This window comes from Stegostoma tigrinum, chromosome 7, assembly GCF_030684315.1.
Source record: "Stegostoma tigrinum isolate sSteTig4 chromosome 7, sSteTig4.hap1, whole genome shotgun sequence".
Taxonomy (NCBI): Eukaryota; Metazoa; Chordata; class Chondrichthyes; order Orectolobiformes; family Stegostomatidae; genus Stegostoma; species Stegostoma tigrinum.
In genome coordinates, this window is record NC_081360.1 from 66,359,647 (window position 1) to 66,379,295 (window position 19,649).

General features: G+C 41.2%; 1 protein-coding gene across 5 annotated transcripts in view; it reads right to left on the reverse strand.

Moving 5' to 3' along the window:
* Positions 1-19,649, reverse strand: part of osbpl11 (oxysterol binding protein-like 11) — a 95,495-nt gene that overhangs the window by 43,737 nt on the left and 32,109 nt on the right. For 4 of the 5 annotated variants that reach the window (XM_048534827.2, XM_048534828.2, XM_048534829.2 and 1 more), the window contains exons 3-5: positions 17,491-17,666; positions 12,028-12,107; positions 11,434-11,616 (exon numbers count right to left, since the gene is read on the reverse strand). In XM_048534827.2, the coding sequence (XP_048390784.1) occupies positions 11,434-11,616; positions 12,028-12,107; positions 17,491-17,666 (439 nt within the window). The remainder of the gene's footprint in view (positions 1-11,433; positions 11,617-12,027; positions 12,108-17,490; positions 17,667-19,649) is intronic. The other variant, XM_059647379.1, reaches the window with a different exon arrangement.

The window sequence follows — 19,649 nt, forward strand, 5'->3', positions numbered from 1 at the left end:
ATCTTTAATTATCTGCTCTGATATGTTATTGTTCACCTCCGCAGCAGGTAGGATTTGAACTCAGATCTTCTGGTACAGAAGCAGGAACATTATCACTGTATCCATTGGGACGACATTAATCACTAGGAAGTTAACACCGCACACTCTCAGTTGACTTACAAATCACTCTCCCAGTGCCACATCATCAGTAGAGATGTAAAAAAAAGTTGATACAAGAGAGGTGATTTTACAAAATGATCGGCATGTCAAAGAATGAATCAGGAGATGGTAGGAAATGATGTAACTAAGCTGACAATTTGATTTAAAGTATAATACTTCGTCAGCTTGAGATTGTTCACATGCTGTCCATGGATTGGCAAGTCAATGAGACCAGCATGAGTTAATAGGCAGAATTAATCAATTAGTGCACAATAAAGGAAAATGGAAGACAGGAGAAGGACATCAGTTCACAGAAGGGAATAAAAGAGAATGTGGCCAGTCAACTAGAGTGTCGGCTGGTGTCCCAAAGTGAATTTTCAGACTGAAAATCACTATTTTTATTGAACATAATTTCTTTCACAGTACTTGTGATAAACTTAATAAATTCTGGGAATTTTATTAAAGCATGTTTAGACTTGGAATGGATCTAGCAGCTAATCAGAATGAATAAACTTCCAGCTTAGCTCTCTTAGCTCAGTCTTTTAGTGTAATTGATGTAGGTCTTGCGGCTAAAGTAAATTAAAAAAATCTTAGGAGTAGTGACTGAGTTGAAATTTCTGAAAAAGAAATACTGACAAGATGAAAGCTATTATCCTGGCTCTCACTATTTGAGCTAGCAACTCACTTCTTACTCCAGAGCAACAGTATGAGACAAGACTATTTGCAAACCTTGGCACTGTATTTTACCCAAGGTGAATTTCCAACTTATATCCATTCCTTCCCTATGAACATCTATTTTTGCTATCGACAACATCACCTAGTTGTAGCTCTTCCTTACTTCATCTGCTGGACTACTGAACCATTGTTATAGAGTTATGTCCCTTGAAGTTCAGCGTGCCGCTGAGGCTTGGATGTCACACATGAACAGAGGCATCGTTGTACTGCAGACAAAGGCTGTGCCTCAAGAATATTCTGTATTGTCAGGATGAGATTAGCTGTGAGAAAACCTGCTAAATATATTCAAGTAATTGGAATACACATACCCTTTGGTGTTCCATTTAGATAACACAAGCAAAGAGTACATGCTGGCAATTGTGGGTCGTCTCTTAAGAAAAAGCAGAACAGAGAAGTTGGAATTACAGACTTCAAGATCAAGGGTAGAAGTAATAAAAAAAACTGTAGTAGCAATACAATAGTTCTCAGTTGAGAAAGCACAAGAAAATAAGTACATAAAACAGAAGAGAACAAGGTTTTCTTCATAAACTAAGTACCTCTGAACTGGACAAAGGCAGGCAGTCAATTGATTAAAAACAGAGCCATCTAAAGAGTATATAAAATGTAAAAGCAGTGTTCCAAGTCAGCCCCATGTGGAACAAAGTAAAATAGTGCCTAAATTCAGACAAAGAAATAAAACAGTCTGTAATCAAAAATAGAGTCAATATAACCCACCACCAGTTATATTATACCATCCACCCACAAAATAGAAAATTAACATTCAAAACATTGTTGAAGGCACAGACAGAGTGCACAAGATAAAATTGAAAGTAAAAAGAAAAGGCAAACAACAGAGACCAATGCTGAATGCATACACATAGTATCAAGAAGACAGATATACAGAAAGACAAATACCAAATCACTCAGCACAAACTGAAGTTGGCATTTATCGGTCAGTGTATTGACTATAGGAGCTGGGAAGTCATGTTGCGGCTATACAGGACATTGTTTCGGCCACGTTTGGAATACTGCATCCCAATCTGGTCTCCCTGCTGTAGGAAATATTTTGTGAAACTTGAAAGAGTTCAGAAAAGATTTACATGTTGCTGGAGTTGGAGGGTTTGAGCTGTAGGGAGAGGCTGAGTAGGTTGGGGGTATTATTCCCTTGAAGCAGCATGGATAGGAGGAATATCTGAGGTCTTTCCCCTGGGTAGGAGAGTACAAAACACGAGGGTCCAGGTTTAAGGAGAGAGGGGAAAGATGTAGAAGGCACCTAAGGGTCAACCTTTCCACACAGAGGGTGGTGCATGTATGGAATGAGCTGCCAGAAGAGGTTGTGGAGGCAGGTACAATTACAACTTTTAAAACAGATCTGAATGAGTACATGAATAGGAACAAGGGAGGGAGATGGGCCAAATGCTGGCAAATGGGACTAGATCTGGTCAATGCGGATGAGTTGGACTGAAGGGTCTGTTTCCATGCTGTTCATCTCTACATGATTCGGATTCTCTACGAACTGGAAGGCCATAGATTTCTTATCAGGGTTTAAACGTTTTAAACAAAGATTGCAGTAATACTCCATATACAAGACAGCTGCAAGACTGGTTTAACAAACTGGGAAAATGCTGATTATTGTTGGCAACTCAGGATTTCACAGTCAATACGTGGATTTATCTCAAGAAGACCCGAAAAAAGTATGGGAAGCTGGTTGCATGTAGGAGTTAGATTCTAAGTAATGAATTCTAAAATTATGTCCTACAGGTAACAGCCAGAGAAATAAATAGATCAATCCATCAGGAGATGCTGAGCCAAAGCAATAAATGAATTTTTTCAGAAACTGAAATGTCAGAGCAGCTAATGGAGTTGGTAATTGCCTCAACACCTATCCTTCTTAAGAATAACAAACATTCTTAAAATAAAGACATCTTGAGAAAAAAATGGTCACAGCATTGTCTCACTGCTTCTATCTAAAGAACACAGGCTGCAGCAGTTCAAGATAGCTCACCACCACCTTCTCAAGGGCAACTAGGGATAGGCAATAAACACAGGACAGCCAGAAACCACGCACATCGCACAAAACATAGCAGAACACACAAAGTCATTGTAGCAGGACAACAGTTCCTCCAAGAACCAAACACAACGAGTATTGTCACTGTAGCCAGGACACAAAAAAACAAGCATGCAATATGCTGGTGTGGTCTTTGCACCTACTGCAAAGTTGTTCTCCATTCCAAGAGGAATGTGCAAGGATTGCAGCACAAAGACACTAAGCCACCATATGCAACAAATCCAGAGATTCAGTTCATAGCCACAACAGCAGATAAACAAACAGTAAATAGATACAGCAGTATGGCAGCAACAAGCCAGAGACCAGCACAAATGTTAGCTAATACTCAAAGTTGAAATCAAAGAGACCTGAGACAAGATCCAGGGTGGAACAACTTCCAACTGGAGGATGAACATTGTTAATCTAACACATTGTGTAGAAAAATTAAGGCAACTAAAAGCTCTTGCCACAACCAACTTCACTTGCCCAAAGAAAACTGGCAAAAACGCACTCAAGACTGACGCAGCTTGGCCAAATATCTTATCAAAATTACCAAATTCTGATGGATATGTACTCAGATCATAGGAATTCAATGGTTAATCACATATAACAGGTTACCCATCCTTGAATTCACAGATTAAAAATGCAGCTTTGTGTCAAAGAAACCGCACGTATTTTACCTGGCAGACGCAAACAACCAGCAGCATGCACAACTGTTACCACTGTAATTGTCCACAAGATTACAAGAGTATCCATAATGAGAAAAGAGACCATGAATATTCACATTCAGTCAGTCTAGGATTTAAAATAATTATACCAAGACAGGTTTGATACCACAGGACGTTTCATAGGTGATACCAGTCTCAAAGATGTAATTCTGTCAAAATGGCCCTTCGATAAAGTGCAGTATTCAGATACAAAATTTTCATATTGCCATGTTACATGCTGGAGTTAACCTCTGGATATGAGGTTACTATCACCAGCAGAGACCACGTTTAGAAGGCAAGTGAGAAATTACTTGCCAAGCCACCGCCTACCCACATTTTCCAGCAATGCAGGATGCACTTCCTAGCAAACCAGGAGGAATAAAAACGGTGCCTGACCAACAGGCAGGTGAGGAAATGACCTCATCTACACGCAGGCCAAAACACCAGAATTCTACACCACAAAATGGGAAGGTAGTTACCTGCAAAGGTATCGAAAGACTGCAGTGAACCAAAGTCTTCAAAAAGTGACAACACCCAATTGAGAAACAATGTGAAGGCACAGAAGCCAAATAATGCGAAGTGTGCAATATTCTAATTGTATACTGTGGACATGAAAGATCATAATCAGATAGATGACGGGTGTGATGAAACAGCAGGATGAGAACCAACAGACTGATAATGTCTGCAAACCAAGAACAGCAAAGGGAGAAATCCAAAACGTCAAAAGATGGAACGGCATCAAGATCTGGAAGAACTTCAAACCATCAAAATGATACATGGACTCTTAGATATCTGCACTCTCAAACTTTACAAGCATTAAGAGCATATAATTAATTTTACTATTATTCAATGTTTGATGGTTTTCATTTGTAGCATATTTCAGCTGTTTTTGGAGGGGGGAGCGGGGAAAGGATATTGTATTATCGTAGAATTTTACAGTTCAGAAGCAGGCCATTTGGCCCATTGTCTCATTTCAGGCTCCCCAAAGAGTTATCCAACTAGTCCCACTCTCCAGTCCTATCACCGTAGCCTTCTAAATTCATCACTTTTCAAATATCCAGCTGTCTTTTGAAATCTCCTATGAAATCCTCCTCTACCACTCTCCCAGGTACTGCATTCCAAATCCTAGCAACTCTCTAAGTAAAAACATTTCACCTCATCTCACTCCTAGCTCTCTTGATGACAACCTAGAAATTGAAACTCCTAGTTAGTGACATACCAACTAGTGGAAACAGAATATCCATCTTTACCCTGTCAAAATTGTTCATAAATTTGAACATGTCAATGAGATCATCTCTTAATCTTCCCAGTTCCAAGGAGAACAAGCCCAATTTAGCGTCTCAGACTTATACAGCACAGAAACAGACCCTTCAGTCCAACTCATCCGCACCGACTAACAAAGAACAATACTGCATAAGAACAGGCCTTTCAGCCCTCTAAGCCTGCGCCCACACATTTTGTCCTTCCATACTCAAACTGTCTTCACTTACAGGATCTGTATCCCTGTCTTCCCTTCCTATTCATGTATTCATCCAAGTGCTTCTTGAACGCTGCTACTGTGTCTGCTTCCACCAGTGCCTCTAGCAATGTGTTCCAGACACTCCCAACCTTTGTGTGAAAAACATGCCTCGCACAGTTCTTTTAAACATCCCCCCTCACACCTTGAGTCTGTCCCCCTTGGTAAGTGACCTCTCCACTTTTGACTCTTATCAATGCCATTTGCAATTTTGCAAAGATCCGTCAGGTCAACTCCTGCGTTGCAGTGAAAACAAACCCAGTCTATCCAAACTTTCTTCAAAGCTAAAATCCTCCATACCAGGCAACATCCTGGTAACCCATTTCTGTGCCATTTCCAAGGTATCCATATCCTTCTGGGGGTGTGGTAACCACAACTGTATGCAATATTCCAAGTGTGGCCTAACTGAAGTTTTAAAAAGCTGCAGCATTACTGGTCTATCATTATGCTCAATGCTTCTTCCAATAAAGGCAAGCACGCAATATGCCATTTTTGACTAGCTTATCTACCTGAGCTGCCACCTTCAGTGATCTGCAGACCTGCACACCTGGCTGCCTCTGCATAGTCTGTCATTCCAGATATCTTAAACTAATCTCGTCCCATTTGCCAGCATTTGGCCATATTCCCTCTAAATCCTTCCCATACATGTACTCATCCAGACGGCCTTTTAAATGTTGTAATTGTACTGACCTCCTCCACTTCTTCTGGCAGCTCATTCCATCCATGCACCACCCTCTGCAGGAAAGTTGCCTCTCAGGTCCTTTTTGAATCTTTCCCCTCTCACCTTTAACCAATGTCCACCAGTCTTGGGCTTTCCTACCCTGAGAAAAAGACCTTGGCTATTCACGTTAGCCATATCATTTATGAATTCATTAATCCCTAAAAGGTCACCCCCTCAGACTCTGAAGCTCCAGAAAAAAGCCCCAGTCTATTCAGTTTCTCCCTATGGCTCAAACCCTCCAAATCCTGGGCAAATTTCTGCAATGTTTCCTTGTATCTAAAATCCTTCATTCCTGGTAACATTCTAGTAAATCTCCTCTGAACACTCTCGTGCTTAACACCCTTCCTTAAATGAAATTGGCCAGAACTGAGCACATACTCCAAATATGGTCTGGCCAATGATTTGCATAGGTATCGCATTATTTCCATGCTTTTATAATCCATGCCCCTATTTATAAAGCAAAGGATCCTATACATAGTCTTCACAACTGTTTCAACTTGCCTGGCCACCTTCAGAGAAATATGCACTCTAAATCCGAAGTCCCTCTGCTCCTGTACTTCCCTTAAAGATATACCAGAGCCTGTATTATCTCTGTATTTCTTTTACCAAAATGCATTACCTCACATTTCTCTGGCAGGTGTCAGCCCGCTTGGCCACTTGTCATCCTCACAATTCACTCTTAGTATCATTTGTAAGGTTAGATTGTCCCTGGGGAATGCCACTTTTATCTTGTCTCCAGTCTGAGAAATGCTTGTCTACACCTACCCTGTTTTCTATATTTTAGCTAACTTCTAATCCGTGCTGTGCCAATCCAAACATTTCTAATTTGCTAACCAACTGGCCATTTGGCGCCATGTCAAACAATTTCTGAAAGTCCAAATATACAACTTTCGCAGCACTACCTTCATCCCACTACCTGTGTCACCTTGTGAAAGAACTCAATGAAATTTGTTAGATGTCAAGTGCCATTGATAAAGCCATATTGACTGTCTAGTATGAACTTATCATTTTTCTCCAATTGTATACTTGTCTTATCCCAAATTATGGCCTCCATTAGGATTATTGATGTCAAGCTGACAGGTCTGTAGTTTCCCAGGTTGTCCTTTGCCCTTTTCTTAAAAAAAAATCACATTTGCAATCCTCTGGGCCCCAGGACTAATCCTGTCTGCAGAGAGGTCTGCAAAGTTTCTGTCAACGACTTCACAAATTGCTCCCTTTCCTCTCTCAGCAATCTAGGATGCATCCCATCTAGGCCTGGCGACTTCTCTACCAAGAATGCTACCAGACATTTTAGCACCTCTTCTTTATCTATACTATAGCACTCAGTTGCTTAATACCCGCATTTTCAATTGGGCCATTGTCACAATCTCCTAATTTGGTATTAGAAGTATTCATTTAGCTCATTGGCTGTACCTTTTGCTTCAGTGAGCAGTTTACCCTGTTTGTTCCTTATGGGACCCACTTGTTTCTTAGCCAATTTCTTACTATAGATATGTTTGAAGAAAATTTTACTATTCATTTTAGCACAGCCAGCCATCTTTGTGTCATGTTTTGTCTTAACTAAGCCTCTCTCCTGCATTTCAGATACTCTTCTTGATTACTATTGCTATTATTATTCCGCATCATATGCCTCCTTTTCCTTCCTGATTTTTTCATCAATATCCTTGGTCTTCCAAGGCTCTCTAGCTTTGGATAGCCCATACTCATTTCTCATTCTGTTCCATTCAACTTTTAGACCCCTAAAATCTGCCCTTATCATTTTAAGAGTGTGGGCCTTTAAGTCTAGAGGCCACAGGCACTCTGCATTGTAATATCTTAGATGAAGGTTCCATACAGAGATAGCTTTGTAATGTCTATAAATAATTTAGTTATAAACAAATGCATCAAAGATCTCCAAGTAAATGAAAGCCATAAGTTTAACTGATATTACATTTTACAATCTACCTAGCAAGGGACAATTTTCAGGTTTGGTGGTGGGAAGATTGAAGAAGGCTGGAAAAAACGACTAGGTCTCAAGTGAGTGAGGGCGTGTGATGGATGAGAGGACTAAGGGGATGATGAGAAGAGTTGAGGAGATCACAAAGACGTTGATGGGAAAGTGATGGGGAGTCCCAAAGCGCGCGCACGTGGGGGCCACAAGTGCGGCAAATGAAGAGACAGGCTGAAAAGAAGAGAAAAGAAAATATTTCAAATCTGTCCAATGAGAAATACTTAACTAATCAGGAACGAAGATGACCTGAAATCACAGAATCACACTTACAATGAATATAAATGAATGAATCACTAGCTTCAGGTCGCACTTGTTTAGAAATTATAGACAGAAAATATATGCATGCTATTGTAATGAACACTGTCATATAAACTCAAACTGCAGCAAAAAGTGTAGTAAATGCCTGGTTAAAATGTTCTTGCTTTGTACGCATGTATTGAAACACATCAGCTGTGACCTCTGTGACTATAAAAGGTGTGCTTAGAAGATGGCTTCTTGAGTGTAAAAAAACATACAACATAGAACATTACAGGCCCTTCGGCCTTCGATGTTGTGACAACCTGTCATACCAATCTGAAGCCCATCTAACCTACACTATTCCACGTACGTCCATATGCTTGTCCAAGCATTAATTATTTTGCAAAAATCTTTTGTTGCTGAGGTATGCCTGTTGTCTTATGCCAACTTTTCAGCATCTTGGAATTTAATGGCATTGGGTGTTGCACCTTTACATTTAATAGGTTTAATAATTATTCAGGATATTGATGAATTCCTCTAATTCAGTTTCTGTGAGAACTCAAATATCATTTATGCAAAGAAGTAGCTAAAGTAAAGTTAATAAGCGCCACCATCATCTAATAAAGGAATTAGTGAGGAGGAAACTGTAGCCTTCAAAATATACAAATATTTGTGTCCTGCATTCTACTCTTCATAACTTTGATGTCTTCCAGAGCTCTGTTGCTAATAAGCTTATTCACACTGAGTCCCAGTCAGCTATTGTAGGATAATGGTTACATTATATTGATCAGTGATGTCTGCCGATGAGCAAGACACTGTTGGAACTAGGAATGAGTCAGGAATCTAGAAATGCTGTCTCCTACTCACTATGGGTGCAGTGTTAGTAGTTAATAAAGGTTACTGTTTACCAATTTGAAGACAAACTCACTTGTACTTGCTCCTGGTTATTCATATTCCTGATTTCAAGTCCCTCAAGGGTCTCTCCCTTCCCATTTCTAATTTTCTTCACTTCCACATTTCTGAGGGGCACTGAGTATGAGGTTGGCAAGTCATGTTGCAGCTGTATACAAGTTAAGACAGGCCACATTTGGACTACCGTGTACACACTATAGGAAGAATGTGGAAGCTTTAGGGAGGGTGCAAAAGTGGTTTCCCAGGATGTTGCCTGGATTGGAGTGTATTAGCTATAAAGGAGGGGCTGGAAAGACTTGGATTGTTTTCACTAGAGTTTCAGAAGTTGACAGACAATCTTATAGAAGTGCATAAAATTATCAGAAGCATTGATAAGGCAAACAGTTGGAGTCTTTTCCCCACCACCCCCACAGTGGACATATCAAATCTAGGGGATATAGGTTAAAAAGTGAGAGAGGAAAGATTAAAGGAGATAGTCAAGGAAAGTTTTTTTTTAAAACCCCTGTAGAGGATGGTAGGTGCCTGGAACATATTGCCTGTGGAGGTGGCAGAAGCAGATACAGTAGCAATGTTTAAGAGGCATTTAGACAGTTACGTGAACAGGCAGTGGCCTAGTGGTACTATCGCTGGACTGTTAATCTAGAGACCCAGTTAATGTTTGGGAGGCCTGGGTTCAAATCGTGCATGGCAGATGGTGAAATTTGAAGTCAATTAAACAAAAATCTGGAATTAACAGTCTAGTGACGACCGTGAATCTATTGTCAATTGTCAGAAAACCCCACCTGGTTCACGAATGTCCTTCAAGGAAGGAAACTGCCATCTTTACCTGGTCTGGCCTACACGCAACTCCAGATCCACAGCAATATGATTGACTCTTAGCTGCCCCTGGGCAATTTGGATTGGCCAATAAATGCTGGCCTAGCCAGTGATGCCGTCATCCCGTGAATGAAGTTTTTTTTTTAAAAAAGTGAAGAATAAAGTGATACAGACCATGTGGAGGCAGATGGGATTAGTTTAGAATGGCATCATAGTTAGCACAGAAATCGTTGGTCAAAGTCCTGTTCCTGTGCTGTACTGTTCTATGTTCTGAGATACTTGCACTGACATAATTCTGATGTCTTCAGCATCTTCAAGTTTAATTATTCCACCACTGGTGTTTGTACAGTCAGTTGTTTAAATTAAATTTCTTATACAAACCTCCCAACCTTGATATCACACTTTCCTTCTTTAAGATGTTCCTTAAAATCTACACTTTGGCCAAGCTTTCCGGTTTACCTGCCATGGTATTGCCTTATGCATTTTGGTGTCAAATTTACAATCTGCTTTATAATTCTCCTATGAAGTAACTAGGGAAGTTTTGTTATGTTAGAAGTAGCATAAATATACAAGTTGCCAGTTATCTTTATGAAGCTATTACACTGGCAGAAACTTCAAGTCTTATTAATTGTGCATATTTCAGTCTAGGACGTTTCAATTCTTTTTAGAGTCTTGGACAAAGTTCCAATGCAAAAGCACAACGTTGGAGATGTTGGAATATGTGAAATAAAAACAGAAAGTGCTGGAAATACTCAGGTGGTCAGGCTGGTCTCTTTGCTCTCCTATTTGTAGTTCATCTACTACTGCTCCAAACATAGCTCAACATAAGCTAGAAACAGCAGCTTAGTCCTCTACAGCTTCCCGGACTTAATAAATTTAACTACTTTAGCTAATAATGTCTGCCTCAGTTTTGATCATTTTTCTTCAAGCTGTTTCTTCTCCTTCTTCTTTCTTCCTTATTACTTCACATTGCCTTTGGGTAGTTGTTTTTAAGCCAACCTCATGTGATTAGGGAGCATCTTTTGTTTCTTTACTTATACCATTGACTTTGGCTACGTACCAATGAAACCTGCTGTCATTTAATTTCTCTGCTCTTCAACTTACCAGAGACTATGCCGTTTTTTTTTCCCTTTTCCCTTCCTCCATCCTTTCACTTGCTTAAAGCCTAATACATTACTATCTTTCCTCAACTCTGATAGATTCATACATCCGAAACATTTCTCTCCACAGATGCTTCCTAATATGCTGGGGATTTCCAGCTTTTTCTATTTAAATTTTGGACAGTATTCATCCAGCAAAACTCAATATTCATTTCATAAAGTATTATTCTCTCATTTACTGAAAGTAATTTTAGCTGTTGTTTTGTAAATATAAAAAGCATTTATTCCTTCAACTACACAATAAGTCTCATGCTTCTGCCTCGCTCCAAATTTTCAAAACATCATTCACCAGTGCGGCAACATATATAGAAAATTCAAAGGCAAGTGGTGGGAGAATTTAAAAGGGTGTGCTCATTTGGCTGCCGAATTAATACTGAAAAAAGCCTTAAAATACGGACGATAACAGTTTTAAATGTCCTGTAACGTTTTAGACAAAATAAAATACAAACATTACACAGCAAGTACTAATACTAACCTCACGAACATCCACCAAATGATCTGGTTGCAGAGTATGGGATCTCTTTGAAAGCCCCAGTGCCTTGTGATGAGTTACACCAAAGAAAGCAGCCGCATTTTGACTTGCTCTTCTCTGCACACCTGGAGAACTGTTTCCCTGAGAAGCCAGGGAAAAACTTCGAGATTTCAAAGGTGGATTATTCTACAGATTGGGATTAAAATAAGACGCACATTTATCTATTGAAAAACATTTGAGTTTGGCACAGGGGCTAATATCGAGTTTAAAATATTTACTTGGGGAGAAAAGATTACTAAAATTTAGAATATTATTTGCATTTGTGGCATAAGGAATTAGGCTTTGAGCAATAAAAACAACTTAAAGCTCTACTGTCATAGTGTTTGCAAAGTTATTGAACAACTGAAATTTACTGAGTTGTTATATTATTTGTTAACTATAATGCTAGAATGGTTTTAAACGTAATGCAATTAGTATTGTTGTAAATGTGCTGAACTTGTTTCAGTATAAGATAAATATCATGTTTATCATATAATGTTAATTAGTATAGAACACGCAGAACAACAAAACTTCGGGTACAACACAAACGCATCTCACCTTTCCAATAGCCTCTGTATGGTGTTGAGTACATATCTGAAGTCTGCTAACCCAGTGTTGACGTTCCTTTGCATCAGTGGCTAGAAAATAAATTTAGGTTTACTCAAGCAGAGTAGGTAAAACTGAATCATCTTGTCAAAACAATTTTCAAATACCTGCTAAACTAATGCATGGATCATGTCAATTCTAAAAGACCATTTAAATGGAAACCTGTGACGTACCTGTGAAGCCAAATGAGAAAATGGAATTAAGAAACAAGGCTGAAAGCTGCAAGAAAGCTCATATTCTCAGGTTATTTTAAAACTTTTCACAACTAATTACTTCTGAAATGAAGAAGGTAAAGTTGCCATCGTCCTACCAGGCCATTGGACTGCTCTCTCATTTAACAGAAACGACTAGTAGTTGTTTAACCTGAGGGTCACCATACCTCAGATGAGGGGAGTGGTTGAGAAGAAGAGTCCTTCAAGGTAATCTCAAGTAGTGCAAGAATTGAACCCATGCTGTTCACATCACCCTAAATCACAACCCAGCCAAATGAGCTAACCTCTTAAGGTCAGTCACTGGTAACATGAAGGCAAATTTGGCAGAAAATATGCACAGTAATGTCTCATGCTGCAAATGAGGCAAATAACCAAGTTTTATTTCGTTGGCGACAGCTGAAGAGATACATTGCCCAAGAACTATAGGAACTCTCCCCTCTTTTCCAAACAGTGCCTTTTATGCTCAATGCATCAGATAAATAACAACTGGGTTTGGCTTGGTATTACATGAAAGCCTCAGCCTGAATGGTGCATGAAATACATGGAATGGAGCTTGAACCAATTGTAATTATATCCGTGCTATCACCTGAACCAAGCGAACACCAAAATAAGTTGAATAGAAGTTACACCTCAAAGGCAGCAAATATGCAATCCAGATAAATGTGACATCATATAAATGTGAAACACATGCGAGTCAAAACACGTATTACATAATTAACACATGGAATTGAATTAAAATGGCAACTAAGAAAGGGACGCAGGAACTTTAACAAAAAAATGCTGCAAATACTTAGCAGGTTAGGTATCATTAGTGGAGAAAGACAATATTTCAGGCAATTGACCTTTCAAAGCTGTAAAACATTACAGATTTGGAGAATGAAATACAGAATTACGGGCGTGTCAATGATAATATGGGAGAAAGGAATAATTAAGAGAAAAGCTGAACGAAAGTATGGGAATAGTGGTTACCATCTCAAAATACTGAATTTGATGTTCAGACCACTTGGTTGTGAAATGTCTGATCAAACAATCAACTGAATTGTTCCACAAGCTTCTGTGGAGCTTAATTGGAACAGTGTCACAGTCTGAGATCAGAATGTTTGGAGAATTGAAATAGCAAGCAAGATAAATAATGAAGATGGACTGCATAAACTTGGCTTGCAATTCTTTCAGTTTAGAAGGTTCAGTTGTGACTCAAGGTATTTTAAGTTGATAAAGGGATTCAATATTGTTGGAAGAGAGACTATTACTTCCAGAACAAAGAACGAAACCAGAACATGGAATCTTAAATTTATGATAAACCATTTAACAGTGAAATCAGGAAGCTTCAATGCATGCAAAGGTAGTGAAATTCTGGAACAGAATGTATTGTCTTCAAAAAGACTTGTCAGTTGCGATTTCACGACGTAGATAAATAGAGTTTGGTGAGGCAAGTCCCAAAAGAATATGGACTACAGCCAGATAAATAATCATGCATAGTTCTGCCATCATCTACCTGAATGATAAATTCCTGTCCCTACTTTTAATAAAGTGACCATTTCAACATGTAGCAAAATCAATCAGTCGACCAAAGAGTACGAATGCTCACTAGCGTAGTGGGCTGCAGCTTACATGTCAACTAGATATGCAAGATAATGCCAATTTTCAGGTCTCAAAAGGTAATATTTTTGCCTGTATTCATTATATAAATTGCCTCAACTTTAGTGACAACATGCTATACTTGTATTAATAATCAATAATTTTTCATGTTCGAATACATATTTTGCTTATCCCATCCTATAACCAGTTGGATCAGGCAGGTGTTAAACTAAATTGCAAAGATTTGCAACAGCTTAAGACACTCTTTGCACTGAAATCCACTGACAATTTCAAATGGCAGCCACCCATGCCAGTGGTTCATGTTTATATTCAACACAAGTTTACCCCTCCCCTCTCCACCAAATTACAGTACTGTTATGGTGCAGAAGGCACTTAATTTTGTTGTGTCTCTCTGAATAGCATTATGACAGAGTCATTTGCCTTTAACTCTAAACATTAAATGACTAGTTCATTAGAAATAATGCTTAAATTGAACCTGCCTCCACATACTTGCAGGCAGTGCATTCATTATACACCCTAACTACTCACTGTGCGGAAAAATTTTCTTCTCACAATTCATTTGCTTCTTTCGCAAATTATTTTAAGCCTGTGCCTTCTCAATCCTTTTATGAATATTTTCTCTCCGTACACTATGCAAGGTCCTCACGATTTTGTGAACTTCTCCAAAGAAAATAGTCCCAACTTCTACAATCTATCTTTACAACTGAAGTTTCTCATCCCTGAAAGTGCTCTTGTAAATCTCTCTCATGCTTTTTCCAACGTGTTCACATCCTGCTTGAACAATGAAGCCAAAAACTGGATACAATACTAGTGGAGTTCTAATTAATACTTTATGCAACTTCAGTAATAACACCCTAGCTTGTGTTCTATGCTCCTATTAATAAAAGGTCTCCCCCTTTAGGAATAAAAGATAAAACTGGACTGCTGATATTTAACTTGACTTAACAAATAACCGCCTCAACCTCTCCACCCCTCTCACCCACTCCAACCTCTCCCCCGCAGAACGGGCAGCCCTCCGCTCCAACCCCAACCACACCATCAAACCCGCAGACAAGGGTGGCGCAGTGGTAGTATGGCGCACTGACCTCTACATCGCCGAGGCCAGACGCCAACTCTCCGACACCACCTCCTACCGCCTCCTCGATCATGACCCCACACCCGAGCACCAAACCATCATCTCCAACACCATTCACGACCTCATCACCACAGGGGACCTCCCACCCACAGCCTCCAACCTCATTGTTCCCCAACCCCGCACGGCCCGTTTCTATCTTCTTCCCAAAATCCACAAACCTGCCTGCCCTGGTCGACCCATCGTCTCAGCCTGCTCCTGCCCCACCGAACTCATCTCCACCTATCTGGACTCCATTTTCTCCCCTTTGGTCCAGGAACTCCCCACCTACGTCCGTGACACCACCCACGCCCTCCACCTCCTCCAGGACTTCCAATTCCCTGGCCCCCGACACCTCATATTCACCATGGACGTCCAGTCCCTGTACACCTGCATTCCGCATGGAGATGGCCTCAAGGCCCTCCGCTTCTTCCTGTCCCGCAGGCCCGACCAGTCCCCCTCCACCGACACTCTCATCCGCCTAGCTGAACTCGTCCTCACACTCAACAACTTCTCTTTTGACTCCTCCCACTTCCTACAGACTAAGGGGGTGGCCATGGGCACCCGCATGGGCCCCAGCTATGCCTGCCTCTTTGTAGGTTACGTGGAACAGTCCCTCTTCCGCACCTACACAGGCCCCAAACCCCACCTCTTCCTCCGGTACATTGATGACTGTATCGGCGCCACCTCTTGCTCCCCAGAGGAGCTCGAACAGTTCATCCACTTGACCAACACCTTCCCCCCCAACCTTCAGTTCACCTGGGCCATCTCCAGCACATCCCTCACCTTCCTGGACCTCTCAGTCTCCATCTCAGGCAACCAGCTTGTAACTGATGTCCATTTCAAGCCCACCGACTCCCACAGCTACCTGGAATACACCTCCTCCCACCCACCCTCCTGCAAAAATTCCATCCCCTATTCCCAATTCCTCCGCCTCCGCCGCATCTGCTCCCACGATAAGACATTCCACTCCCGCACATCCCAGATGTCCAAGTTCTTTAAGGACCGCAACTTTCCCCCCACAGTGATCGAGAACGCCCTTGACCGCGTCTCCCGCATTTCCCGCGACACATCCCTCACACCCCGCCCCCGCCACAACCGCCCAAAGAGGATTCCCCTCGTTCTCACACACCACCCTACCAACCTCCGGATACAACGCATTATCCTCCGACACTTCCGCCATTTACAATCCGACCCCACCACCCAAGACATTTTTCCATCCCCTCCCCTGTCAGCTTTCCGGAGAGACCACTCTCTCCGTGACTCCCTTGTTCGCTCCACACTGCCCTCCAACCCCACCACACCCGGCACCTTCTCCTGCAACCGCAGGAAATGCTACACTTGTCCCCACACCTCCTCCCTCACCCCCATCCCAGGCCCCAAGATGACATTCCACATTAAGCAGAGGTTCACCTGCACATCTGCCAATGTGGTATACTGCATCCACTGTACCCGGTGCGGCTTCCTCTACATTGGGGAAACCAAGCGGAGGCTTGGAGACCGCTTTGCAGAACACCTCCGCTCAGTTCGCAACAAACAACTGCACCTCCCAGTCGCAAACCATTTCCACTCCCCCTCCCATTCTCTAGATGACATGTCCATCATGGGCCTCCTGCACTGCCACAATGATGCCACCCGAAGGTTGCAGGAACAGCAACTCATATTCCGCCTGGGAACCCCGCAGCCATATGGTATCAATGTGGACTTCACCAGTTTCAAAATCTCCCCTTCCCCTACTGCATCCCTAAACCAGCCCAGTTCGTCCCCTCCCTCCACTGCAACACACAACTAGCCCAGCTCTTCCCCTCCACCCACTGCATCCCAAAACCAGTCCAACCTGTCTCTGCCTCCCTAACCGGTTCTTCCTCTCACCCATCCCTTCCTCCCACCCCAAGCCGCACCCCCCGCTACCTACTAACCTCATCCCACCTCCTTGACCTGTCCGTCTTCCCTGGACTGACCTATCCCCTCCCTACCTCCCCACCTACACTCTCTCCACCTATCTCCTTTACTCTCCATCTTCGGTCCACCTCCCCCTCTCTCCCTATTTATTCCAGTTCCCTCTCCCCATCACCCTCTCTGATGAAGGGTCTGGGCCCGAAACGTCAGCTTTTGTGCTCCTGAGATGCTGCTTGGCCTGCTGTGTTCATCCAGCCTCACATTGTATTATCTTAACAAATAACCCATTTGCATTTCAAAATGTGTTGCTTTTTGGAAACCTTTAATTTGGTTGCTACCGAGCAGGCAAGCTGCTTTCAGTTCAAGGGCCATTTCCACTTGGTGAACTTTAGTGTTTAGCACCCAAAATTTCTATCACACCGCAGAGCAAACAGTGTTGGGGTCGTGAGCAGAGTGGAGGCATAAACCAATCAAGGATGTTCACAGTTCTGCTTCAGATAGAAAAAAAATCATCCAAATGTCATCCAAATAAGTTTAGTGTCAACAGCACCACGCAATAGATATCAAATTAAAACAGCGTCCTCAGTATTATACCTCTTAGTTTGTACTGCTCTCCGATAGCAGCATTGACTGTGAAGGTGTGAGAGTCTTCATCACTTGGTGAGATGACTGCCCCTGCTAGCTGCAAAGTGCCTCTTGGCTTCTGATTTCTGGATTGCTCATTCACAAAATATTCTAGTAGTCCAGCTTCATTATTTAAAACAAAGAATCTGGTGGAGGCAAAATAAAAGACAATCACTACAAAGAACTAAAACACTACCAGTTTGCTTGCTAGCTTTGGAAACCATGCACAGCATTGAGGGTTAGAAAGGAACTCATACTTATGCAGAGGCTGACCTTTCCGGGGAAAGTCCCAAAATACAGAAAAATGACCAATTACTTTCACTTAACGCACAACTTCTTTCTACATGCACAGCAAGATTCCAAACACAGGAAAACAAGCTTTAGCCAAATAACTTATTTAGGTTTATTATGTAGAAGAGCTCTCCTTCATAAAATTCTCCTTTTACATCAGCTGAATTACCATATTAGTTTAATACTTAATCCAAAAGACAACAACTTTGGGAATGCAGATCTCTCAGATATGCACTTATCAGCCGAAATACCATACTCAAATGCTAGAGGAGGCAATCAACTCAATCAAGATACCAAAGCAACGTGACATGATTGCAACCAACGCAGAATATGGGAACTCAGATGGTCTGGAAACATTTATAGACAAAGTAACAGAGGTAAGGTTGAGTTCAGTCTGACTGTTCTCCAGAACTTGGATTTAATTTTAAGGCTGAATTAAAATGTTACATTATTAAAAATACTAATTAAGTGAGATTTTTCCTGTAGTGTACAGGAATAAATAAAATAATAAAGTCATAATACCAAAGCTTGACTAGTTTAGTGAACAAATGGGGTCTCTACAGTCAACCTAACCATTTCTCTAATGAGCAGTTCCAACATATTGTAATATTCAAATGTTTGCATGCATGAAATTTTAAAATTGTGTTTCAAAGCTAAATGTGCATTCAATGTTGTTCTCACTTTCTCAAGAATCAGAAGTAACACTTGCAAATATACATTTTGGTATATTGTGTCATCAATAACATTGTGCAAAGGTATTGTCAATCACAAATATAGAAACATAAATTTAAAGTTCTGAATAAGGTACAAATACTACGCCCACAAACCACCCTTCCCACAATGAGGAATTTCATCCATTCTTGGTTACAAATAAAATCAACATTTTGACTCTTGTGCACCGTCTTGAGAACTATGACGTTGTAGGACATACCGGCCACAAGTTGGCTCAACAGAGAAAGATTTTGAGTTCTCTATCCCTGTCAGCATAAATATGAGTGCACTTGCGGCACTGTCGTCGTGGACCTTGCCTCTGGGCCAGAAAGGTTCAAGTCCTACCTGCTCCAGAGGTGTACCACAACACGTCACAGCCAATTTCACCAGTAACATTGCTATCACCTCAGTCTATCAACTACCAAATCCTCATAAGAACTGAAAGAAGTGCAGATGCTGCATATCAGGGACAAAACCAGAAGTTGCTGGAAAAGCTCAGCAGCATCTGTGAAGGAAAAAAAAAATCAGAGTTAACGTTTTGGGTCCGGTGACCCCTCCTCAGAGCTCTCAACCTTCAAAATATAGTTCGATGTCTGCAGCATGAAGAAATCCAGAGAAAACAATTCTTTAAAATTTAAAAGTTTAGAGCACACGTAGTTCCAGAGTGGTTAGATGGCGTCATTCAAATCTGCCTGGTGTTAGGGGTAGGACTTATTGCAAGGACTTAAAAGATCACTCAGAACAATTCAGATCACTGAAAAAACAGTTTTGCCAATAGAGTTTAGTTAGGAACAGAGAGACAGTTAGCAAACTCCATTTTAAGACTACTGATTTTTAGCTGCCTCCAGGGAAGGAGTCAAGAATAGTTGGGTAGATCTATGCTTTTAGAACGAACGCCAAGTCGCAGTCCTAGGAGTTAATAAGCAGCCAAGAGTTGAACTCAGGACTCAAAAATCAAGCTGGAGAACTGAAAGATTGGGAAGGTAACAGGTTTTTTTGTGTTGGAAAGTTGCGAGGGGCTCAGAAGAAGCCTATTAGCATTATTACATGAGTGCAGCTGTGAGAGCGGGGTTTGAAAAGCCACAAGCACTATTCAACTTGACACAATATAGCAACATTAGAGAACA